The 10,917-nt window shown below is 40.3% G+C and overlaps 2 protein-coding genes and 1 pseudogene across 2 annotated transcripts; all 3 read right to left on the reverse strand.

The window, feature by feature from the left end:
* Positions 1–2,001: 2,001 nt before the first annotated feature.
* On the reverse strand, positions 2,002–2,849 carry LOC115663263 (18.1 kDa class I heat shock protein-like; annotated as a pseudogene).
* A 4,203-nt stretch (positions 2,850–7,052) lies between these two features.
* On the reverse strand, positions 7,053–9,105 carry LOC115663262 (UDP-glycosyltransferase 76E2-like). The gene is made up of 2 exons (XM_030585277.2): positions 8,497–9,105; positions 7,053–8,106 (listed from the first exon to the last, which is right to left on the reverse strand). The coding sequence occupies exons 1-2, from the start codon at positions 8,978–8,980 to the stop codon at positions 7,232–7,234; spliced, it is 1,359 nt and encodes a 452-aa protein (XP_030441137.1). The 5' UTR covers positions 8,981–9,105; the 3' UTR covers positions 7,053–7,231.
* Positions 9,106–9,375: 270 nt separating this feature from the next.
* On the reverse strand, positions 9,376–9,993 carry LOC115663261 (class I heat shock protein-like). Its single transcript, XM_030585276.2, has one exon. The coding sequence runs from the start codon at positions 9,902–9,904 to the stop codon at positions 9,515–9,517; it is 390 nt and encodes a 129-aa protein (XP_030441136.1). The 5' UTR covers positions 9,905–9,993; the 3' UTR covers positions 9,376–9,514.
* Positions 9,994–10,917: the final 924 nt, after the last annotated feature.

Genomic DNA, 10,917 nt, shown 5'->3' on the forward strand with positions numbered 1-10,917 from the left:
TATTGCTTATTTTAGCGAGAAATTTAATAATGTCCGTAGGCAATGATCTACCTATGAACATGAGTACTTTGCTGTAATACGAGTCATCAAGCATTGGCAACCCTATCTTTATCAACATGAGTTTGTCCTTAATACTGACTATCAAGCACTCAAGTATATCAAGAGTCAAAAGCATCTTAATCGAATGCATGCACGTTGGGTCTCCTTTTTTAGAACAATTCAACTTCATGCTTCAACACAAGGCAGGCCACTTGAACAAAGTCGCTAATGCACTTAGTCATTATGCTGCAACACTCGTCACCATGCGTGCCAACATTGTAGGATTTGACCACCTTTGTGCTCTTTATGCCGAGGATGACAACTTTCAAGACATTTGGAAGAAGTGTTCTACAACAGGCTCTCATGGTGGTATAATCATTCAAGATAAATTCTTGTTCTTTGGCAATAGGTTGTGCATCCCGGGCAACTCTTTGCGGGAACAACTTATTCGAGAGCTCCATGGTGGCATCCTTGGAGGACATTTGGGATGAGACAAAACAGTTGCTTTGGTTGAAGAGTGGTACTATTAGCCTCAACTGAAGCGGAACGTTAGGTGATTTGTGAAAAAGTGCTACATCTATCAGACTGCCAAAGGCCACTCGCAAAACACTGGTCTCTACACCCCTTTACCTATTCCTTCTGGACCTTGGGTGGATTTCGCGTTGGGCCTTCCTCGAACCCAACAAGGTATGGATTATGTTTTTGTGGTGGTGGATAGGTTCACAAAGATGGCACACTTTATTCCTTGCAAAAAGATTTCCGATGCCTCCCATGTAGCTAACCTAATTTTTCGGGAAGTAGTCCGCTTGCATGGTGTGCCCAAAACAATCACATCCAACCGTGACACCAAATTCCTTAGTCATTTTAGAGGACCCTGTGACGCTTATTTGGGACGGATTTATAGTATAGCAGCTCTTTCCATCCCCAAACTAACGGTCAAACTGAAATCGTCTACCATACTATGACGGATATCATTCATTGCCTCTGTAGTGACATGCCAAAGTAATGGGACCGGTATCTTGCTCCTGCTGAGTTTGCCTTCAACAACACCGTCAACCGCTCCACAAGCAAATTCCCGTTTGAGGTTATTTATGGGCGAACTCCACAACATAAACTGGACCTCGTGCCTTTGCCTAAAGTCCCAGGATATAGCGTTACAGCTGAGAATTTAGCAACAAAATTGCACGAAATAAAAGGTTGTGTGAAGCAACAGCTGGAAGCTTCCATTGCTATCTATAAAGTTGCTACAGATAAACACCGCCGCCTCAAAGTATTTGCTAAGGTTGATGAAGTTATGGTCTACCACCACAAGGAGCGTTTCCCCATTGGTACATATAACAAGCTAAAGCACAAAAAAGTTGGCTCCTGCCGAATCGTAAAGAAGATCAATGACAATGCCTATATTGTTGATCTTTCGGGTGACCTCAACATCTCTCCGACATTCAATGTGGTGGACCTGTTTGAGTATTGTTCCCCAAATACTCCCCTTTATCCTTATAATAACTCGGGGTTGAGTTCTTTTGAAGTGGAGGAGATTGATGTAGAACAAATAGCAAATGCTTATATGGAAACCTTCAAGCGTCATAAAAGCGAGCACTCCTACCCTCACCCTCGCCCTCGCCTTATTTGACGGGTCAATTTCAAACGATAATAACTTTTGATCCGGAGGAATTATGATGCGAACAACATATCAAATCAAAATCCTTGATTTCTAGACCTTCGAAGATTTCGGACATGTTTTGCAAATTTCGAAACGCGTTTTGAAGACTTTCCCCTTTATCAAGAATTCCTTCAAAGATTTTGGGCATGATTTGCAGATTTCAGAATGCGTTTTGAAGACTTCCCCTTTTATCAATATTATTTTCCTTAATTATGTTATTTGATTTTAAATATTTGGTTGTTCCCCAAAAGGCGACCTCCTTATAAATAGGCACCTAAGATATTGTAAATCGCACTTCAATATTTAAAATAAACGTTATCTTTCGGAAGCCTTTTCCAAGTTTGTCTTCCTCTGCATCATTTTACAAAAAAGTATTGATAGTTTAAATTACACCAGTGTCTTAGACACAACACCCGATTTATACAACTCTCCAAATACACAAGAAAGAGACGACGAACGCAAACTCTACACACACAAAGCCTCGATTTCACATTAGCACTCGTAAGTTACCATCACAGACTCAACCAGAGATCTCAATGTCCTTGACCTCAGGCTTCTTCTCCTCCATCTTGGGAATAGTGATTGTGAGCACTCCGTTCTCCATCGAAGCCTTGACTTGATCCATCTTCGTATTCTTGGGCAACCTGAACCTCTTCATGAACTTCCCGCTGCTGCACTCCACTTGATGCCACTTGTCGTTCTTGTCCTCCTTATGCACCTTCCTCTCTCCACTAATCTGGAGCACTCGATCGTCCTCGATATTGACTTTCACTTCCTCCTTCTTGAGCCCAGGAAGATCGGCCTTGAACACGTGGGCTTCCGAGGTCTCCCTCCAGTCGATCCTGGTGTTGACGAAGGCAGAATTTTCCCAGAAAGTCTGGGGGAAATCAGAGGCGGAGAGGGAAGAGGAAGGGAAAGGGAAGTCCTTGAAGGGGTCCTAGAGGTCAAGTGGGAAAGGGCCGAAGGCGTCACTGCGCCGGCCGCTGAACCAGCTCGGGATGAGCGACATAATCGTCTCTGAAATTGTCGTTTGATCGGAGGTTAATGATGTTGAAGGATGAGTTTTGCTTGATTTATGCTCGGGTTTGGAGTTCTTGGTGATTTGCTTTCTTTCTAGATTCTTGTCGGAAGGAGAGGGACGTGCTGGGGTATCTATAGGGAGAAGAGGAGGTCCTCCTCATACATTTGTGAGAGTTCTGGGACGAGGCTTAAGCTTTTGGTTATGGGCTTCTAGCTCTTTCTCAAGGTTGGGCTTTGCTCATGGACATAATCATACGTTCGACTATTTGCCATTTTTTCCCCGCAATGAAACTTACAAAACTTTGGGATATCATTACTAAAAATCCTAAAACTTATTACTAAAGTGCAATTGACTCCTAAAACTTACAAAAAGTGCAATCAAGTCCTAAAACTTATCAAGTTAGTGCAATCGAGTCCTTCCGTTAACACCGTCAATTTGTCTAACAGAAAATGCTGACTTAGCATTTTTAAATCAATTTCTCTCTCATACGTGGCATTTATTATTATTATTATTATTATTATTATTATTATTATTATTATTATTATTATTATTATTATTATTTTAAAATATTTAAATTATATTAAAAAAGTGAAGAAAGCTAAAGTTTTATTTAAGAAAACAATAATGTAAAAAAAAGAAGAGGAGGCCTCACTAGTAGGGTGCTGCCGCCATCACCGGAGGGGCTGGCAAGTCAAGGGTGGACAATCCAAGCAAGGGTTGGCGAGGCTCACCCAGATCTAGGTTGAGGTGCCCAGATCTGCGCAACGCCGGCCCTCGCTGCCGGCAACCATCGCCAGCCTCAGGCGAGGTTTTGCCAGGGGACCGCGAAGCTCGCCTAGATTTGGACAACGCCTCGCAAGCCCTCGCCAACGCGGCTCGTCCTGATCTAGACGCCGCCCGTCCTTGCCAGCCCCAGGCGAAGGCCGACAACGCTCACTAGGCCCGAGCGACAGTCAGATTCGCCCAAATCCGGGCGAGCCCCACTCGGGCTTAGCGAGGGTCGTCGGCCACTTTGGTGATGGGCGGCAACGACAGTGCCCAATGGCAAGGACTCCCCTTTCTTTTCTTTTCTTTTCTTTTCTTTTCTTTTCTTTTATCATTGTTGTTTTTTTTAAATAAAAATTTAGCTTTTTTTAGTTTTGTTATTTAATTTAAATAATATTTGAATGAGAAAATAATAATAAATGTCACGTAGGAGAGAGAAATTTATTTAAATATGCCACATCAGCATTTTTCGTTAAACAATTTGACGGTGTTAACTTTAGGATTTGACTAAACTAATTTGACAAGTTTTAGGACTTGATTGCACTTTTTGCAAGTTTTAAGACTTCTAATGAATATATCCCTAAAACTTATCACAAAAGTGCGACTGAGTTATAAAACTTATCAAATTGGTATAATTAAGTCCTTCCGTAAACTCCGTCCAATTTGGCTGATGGAAAATGCTAATGTGATGTTTTTATTATTATTTTATCTAGCCTACGTTGCAATTAGGGGTGAGCATGGTTCCAGGTTCTACCCTAGAACCTAAGAACCTGACCAATGGGAATCTGCAGGTTGCAGGTTCCAAAGTATGCAAGGTAAATTCCAGGTTCTAAAAATTTGGGAACCTGTTTCGACGGGTAGGTTCGAGGTTCTAAGTATATTGAACCTGAAACCTGGAACCTGAGCCTGTCTTCTCGTGATCCTACTGTGTTTTATGTCATTAGATGATGAGTGTATGATCTGAAACTACTAGTCTGAGCTTTCATTTTATGACTTGTTAATGATTCATATTTTTCATGTGTCTAAATATAAATTATGGTTAGTGGATTATAGCAGTAAGTGGTGGTTATTTAAGGTAATAATTCACTGTAATTGTTCAATTAATAATACAGGTGGAACCTGAATAGACTCTGGAACTGACCCTCGAACCTGTGATAGGGTAGGTTCTAAGTTCCAAAAAATGAGGAACTTATTATCATGGGTAAAACCTATACGGAACATGGAACTGCTCACCCCTAGTATCGATTCACACAATGACTTCTCATTTTAGTTATATTTATTTGAATTGTAATGCCAGAAAAACTAGTCTTTTGTATTCCCTTTGATGAATGACAAGCTTGTTCAGTATTGTTGCGTTCATTTTTTGTTTTATTTAACTAAAAATACAACAAAAAAAAAGAACCTATTAGATCCTGGAACCTACCCCGAAACCTGTGACAAGGTAGGTTACAGGTTCTAAGTTCTGACGGGTAGGTTCTAGGTTCCAAAAAATGGGAAACTTGTACCCCGAGAATAGGTTTCAAGTTCTATATGGAACTTGTAAAGAACCTAGAACCGCTTACCCCTAGTTGTACTGACGTGGTTAAAACGAATATCGTTTTGGTCCAAATATGATTTTTTAATATAAATTTTATTTAAGTTAAATTAAAAAATAAGCAAACTATAAAAAAGGAAAACGCAAACAAGGGCTTGCCGTGGGAGCGGCAAGGGCTACAAGCCCTCTCCCCTAGGTTTTCCTTTTGTTTTTTTTTTTCCTTTTTGTGTTTTTTTAAGTTTGCTTATTTTTAAGATTATTTGAATAAAATATGTATTTAAAAATTAGATTTAGACCAAAATCATATCGTTTTAACTTTATGTTTCATGTTTTAGCCACGTTATCGCCACATAGAAGAGAAAAAATAATAATAAAAAGACGCGTTAATATTTTTCGTTAACAACGGAGTTATTTAGAACCTATGATGACATCAACAACTATGGTGATCAAACAAGGCATCTTCGGCCGTTCTTTGGAAAGCGATGGCTGGCCGGTGACGGATAGGAGAGAGATGGTGGAGGAGAGAGAAATGCAGGTTAGGGTTTGTGATTTTTTTTTTCCTTTTTGGGATGGCTAGTTTGGGAAAGGAAATAGCAATTTCTGTAATAAGTAGGGTTGTGAGTATATAAGTTGTTATAAAATGAAAAACTCTAAGTTATAGGTTTTAAAGTAAAGATGGTATTTAATGTTTAGTGCAAATCTCATGATACTTTTTGCAATTGTCCCTCTTATAATTATAAGCATCAATAGTCTCTCGAGACCAATTTCCCTTTGTGCCTCATTTGAACCAAGCCTTTTTTTCTAGTGTAACTTTTCTATAAACTGCACCACACAAACACTAGAAATATTTTATGAATTGTCGTCTATTGAGTATGGCACTTTGTATAAAATTTATAACAAAAATTAACTTGAACACAACGAGATGCGATAAGAGATCAGTTCCTCAAGAGACTAAACAAAAGTGTTTCTAGGGATCCTCATAAGTAGATCTGCAATGGCCAATGATCATCGAAACAAAAAAAAAAAAGAGAAAATCTTGCCTATTTTTCGTGATTGCCTTCAAGTTTTAGTGTGTTATGACATTTTGTATAGGAGTTACAAAAAAATTCAACCAGTTACGACTTGTTATGACCCTACGATCCGTCAACCAGTGGCCGCTAGACCATAGAACTGCCCCATAGAAAAGTTATACAAAGTAAAATTGGGAAAGTAAGAATCCGGTTACCAGCATTGGCTTGCCAAAATGAGAAAATCATTGGTCAGTCCTCCTTCATAAACCTTTCTTTTCATAATGATAAAGAGAAGAGTGAATCTATGGTCCCTCGCAGGCATTATGCCCTCTCAATATTTTACCGTTGAATTAAAGTGCAACAATGTCAGCCTGCGCCGGACCTAGAAAAGAGAGGTTTCCATGGACGAGAGGTTTCAATGGACAAGAGATTAAGCTTGTTAGTATACGATATTCGTATTCCCCCTTTTCTTTTAATTTCTATTTTTGCTGGGCAGGAAGAACAGTCATCAGACACGATAGTAGGGCATGTTGATCAATCTCGATGCAAATATCGACACAACCCATTGACTCGACACATGGTTGAGCGTGCACATGTCACGCTTACACAGGTTTGTGTCATAAAAGAAACAACTCATTTGTACACGAAAGCTAAATATATCATATTTAGATTGATTCTTTCTATGACATGCTTAAACAAGTTTGATGGTACAGTTGACAAGCTAGTTGGAAGAACACAACACACTTTTAGATATATTTAGACACATTTGAACATACTTATACGTGTCCAAACATATTTGACAAGCTTGTTCCAATAATTCATACCTTAAACGTATCAAATGGGTCTTATCATATGATAAGCGTGTCATGCTTAGATTTCAAAATTATGACATAATGGATAACCGTGTCATGTTCATTTAAAATGTTTATACATGAAAGGAGGAGTGAATACAATCCATTCGAATCAGATGCACTGGTTAGAAAGAAAACTTGAAAGGAATGCTTCAACTCAAACTTGCATATGATAAGCCAACACATTTCTATCATCGCATAAAAGAGTATTATCTGTTCAGTTCTGTTCTTCGATACCTTTTTTTTTTTGGTCGGGGTGTTCTTCAATGCTAGAAGACCGAATCTTTGCACTTTCTGCACGACGCAAACTTCATTCTGTGTGGTGCTTTAGTAGCACACAACTATGTGCTGCTAGAACGATCTCAACAACTCGACTAGCTCGCTCAGATAATGGCAAGAAGATCCACCATCACCCGTACTAACATCAAATTTGTGCTTCAAATCAAAGACCCTCTGCCTCATCTCTTCGCCTTCCTTTTCCTTCATCAATGTTCTAACAGCCCTTTCTACTGTCCCTCTCTCTATCTCACCCTCCAGTTCTAATCCAACCCTCCATTCATGAGTCAAGTACCTCGCATTCACCTTTTGGTCGCCAAAACATGGTTGACATATCATCGGAACGCCTTCACATATACTCTCCAAGGTGGAGTTCCATCCACAGTGACTCCAAAACCCTCCCACCGCGTCATGAGCCAGTACTTCCTTCTGAGGTGCCCATTTCACAATGCATCCCCTGTCCTTTACACATTCTTTGAAATTTTCATCCATTGCCTCGATCCATTCCGCACCTGGATTTGAGCCAGACCTAATAACCCACAAGAAAGGCTCCTTGCTATTTGCCAGACCCCAAGCCATTTCAGACAATTGGTCTTGGTTCATATGTGCTACGCTTCCCAAACTCACATAAATGACTGAATTATGAGTTTGCTTGTCAAGCCATGGAATGCAACCAGTATCCTCTTGCAGTAAGCTAACAGCTGAGGTAGGAGCGAATTTGTGTAGAGGGCCTATTGGAAAAATCGGAACGTGGTACTGGTGGTGGACCCGGGCGAGAGGTGACTCTTCCAGGCAGTGAATCGTGTTGAATATAATGGCAGAAGATGGTCTGATATTAAGCGTCAAGGCTAACCCCTCCAAGAAAGAGTCTAAACTTCCATAACTGTAGATTGGTAGGTCTTTGAACCTGAGCGGCTGATGCAGGGGCACCGGAACCTGCAGCATTGTGTCTAATAGAACACAACACAAGCCAGTTGTTAGTCAGCACAACTACAAGTGATCTAGCACCCATCGGCTTTATATACTTAGCAATATGACACTCAGGATTAAATCTGGCTTGGGTGTCAAACTGACACAGAAACCAGTCTTGAATAATGTATAGGTTATAAGAGACTCATCGGATCGTAAAACTACAGGGTCATGCTGAAGATCTTTTTTTCTTTTTTTTTCAGAGGGTCATGCTGAAGATCAAACATGACAGAATTTAAAACAGCAACTGTTTTTCGTCAATACATCCATCTTCCCAACAAAAAATAAATTAAGAGCAAGATTTCCCCTCGACCATGATATTAATTAGGAAGGAAATAACTGTAACTCAATAAAAGAAAACGAGCATGTACCTGGGACAAGGATGTGTCCTTGTGCCTTTAACTGGAGAAGAATTGGGCGAACTGCGATATAAGCAGCACTGTTTGTGTATAAAGCAATGCTAGGAATCTTCAAATCACAGGCAACGGCTCCAGAGAAGTACACAAGTGGATCGTAGATGATGCAGCAGATCTTGTCACCTGGCTCCATGTGGTTTGTGCCCCGAGTTAGGCACTCCCTAAAGCTGGACTCACAGTTGTCATTAAGCCTCAGCACAATGGCTACCACATCAGGGCTTTGAACCTCTTGTTCGGATAAGCCGTCCGGGATGCATAGGAAGGTCAAATCGGGGTGAGCAGAAAAATCTGGACTATTGAACTGTGTATGAGCAATTGTGATGGAGAAATCCTTGGACTTGAGGATGGTCGCCAGCTGAAGCATGGGAGTGAGATGGCCCTGGAATGGTCCTGGGATCAGAACCAATCTCTTGGGGGGATTTCGCCCTTGATTTTCCATCTTCACTATCTTTTTCCAATCGAAGATATTCAGTAATACTAAGTTATGCTCTTAAAAACGGGGGCTTTTGCTGATCCAGGCTGGTTTTACTCTCTTTGAAGATTTACACAGAATAGAGGTCATGGAACGGAGAATGCAAAGACCAGAACACACCAAGCGGTCAACCTAGGTATAATTGCACTTTTTTAAATAAGCGTGGTCATTTTAGACAGGGCATCTAATGATATATTTAAAAAAGCACTTGCTGTCTCTGTGGCTTCTGCTTCCTGGCAGCTATTCTGGTTGATATTTTCTTGATTCGAATAATTTATTTTAATGAGCAATAACAGGGACCATCAAGTCAACCCTCTTCGCAGACTTGTGCTCATGAATATGTGTATAGTACACTACACAAGCTGCTGGCTACATCAACGGTGTGTATCAGAGACAACTGCCCACATTTACACGACTCTCGAAACACAAAAGAGAGACGAAACGCACAGACGCTGCACCCACAAAGCCACGATTTCACTATGAAGTTTCACCATCACAGACTCAACCAGAGATCTCAATGGCCTTGACCTCAGGCGTCCTCTCCATCACCTTGGGAACAGTGACGGTGAGCACTCCGTTCTCCATCGAAGCCCTGACCTGATCCATCTTCGCATTCTCGGGCAACCTGAACCTCCTCATGAACTTCCCGCTGCTTCGCTCCACTCGGTGCCAGTTGTCGCTCTTGTCCTCCTTCTCCACCTTCCTCTCTCCACTCATCTGGAGCACCCGGTCGTCCTCGATCTCGACTTTCACTTCCTCCTTCTTGAGCCCGGGAAGATCGGCCTTAAACACATGGGCTTCCGGGGTTTCCCTCCAGTCGATCCTGGTGTTGACGAAGGATGAATTTTCCCAGAAAGTCTGAGGGAAGGGGTCCCAGAGGTCGAGAGACATGAGATTTCTGGAATGAGGTTTGAGCCTAGGGGAACGTCCTGGTTAGGGGGGCCTCCAGCTCTTCCTCGAGGCTGGGCCCTGCTCGTGGAATAATACTTTCAAACTACTTTTGCCCTTTTTTCCACTTCTTGGTATTTGGGAACAGTACACTACAAATTTTAAAACTTATAATGACAGTTCAATTGAGTTCTAAAATTTTCAAAAAGTATAAATGGGTGCTAAAATTTATTAAATTGATGCGATGAAGTATTTTTGTTAATTCCGTCTAATTTGCCTAACGACAAATATTGATGTGACTTTTTTTTTCTCTATCATATGTTGCGCTGACGTGGCTAAAATAAAGTCTTTTTAGTCCAAATCTGATTTTTTAATATAAATTTATTTAAGTTAAATTAAAAAATAAGCAAACCCTAAAAAAAGAAGAAAAAAAAAAGAAAGAAAACGCAAACAAGGGCTTGCCGGCGACAATGACAAGGGCCGGAAGCCCTCTCGCCTAAGTTTTCCTTTTGTTTTTTTTTTTGATAATCAAAGTTTTCCTTTTGTTTTATTTTATTTTTTGTATTTTTTTAAGTTTTCTTATTTTTAAGATTATTTAAATAAAATATGTATTTAAAAATTAGATTTAGACCAAAATGACATCGTAATAACCTTATGTTTTATATTTTAGCCACGTCATCACCACAAAAAGAGCGAAAAATAATTTTAAAAAATCACATTAATATTTTCTGTTAACAACAAAGTTATCTAGAACCCATGATGATGTCAACAACTATGGCGATCGAATGGGGCATGTTCAGCCGTTCTTTGGAAGGTGACGGCCGGCTAGTGATGGGTAGGAGAGAGAAACACAAGTTAGGGTTTGTGATGTTATTTCTTTTTGGGAAGGCCAATTTGGGAAAGGATATAGCAGTTTCTGTATAAGTAGGGTTGTGAGGATATAAATTGATATGAAAATGAAAAATTCTAAGTTATAGGTTTCAAAAGTAAAGATGGTATTTAATGTTTAGTGCAAA

The sequence above is a fragment of the Syzygium oleosum genome, unplaced genomic scaffold (genome assembly GCF_021117445.2).
Source record: "Syzygium oleosum isolate NSW1041296 unplaced genomic scaffold, Sole_v2.1 Sole_v2.19, whole genome shotgun sequence".
Taxonomy (NCBI): domain Eukaryota; kingdom Viridiplantae; phylum Streptophyta; class Magnoliopsida; order Myrtales; family Myrtaceae; genus Syzygium; species Syzygium oleosum.

Bases quoted from the DNA above. Each gene is read 5' to 3' on its own strand.
- LOC115663262 (XM_030585277.2), bottom strand. From the start codon at position 8,980: ATGGAAAATCAAGGGCGAAATCCCCCCAAGAGATTGGTTCTGATCCCA. The intron at 8,107-8,496 runs GTACATGCTCGT...GTGTTCTATTAG, and splicing joins AGGACACATCCTTGTCCCAG to ACACAATGCTGCAGGTTCCG.
- LOC115663261 (XM_030585276.2), bottom strand. From the start codon at position 9,904: ATGTCTCTCGACCTCTGGGACCCCTTCCCTCAGACTTTCTGGGAAAAT.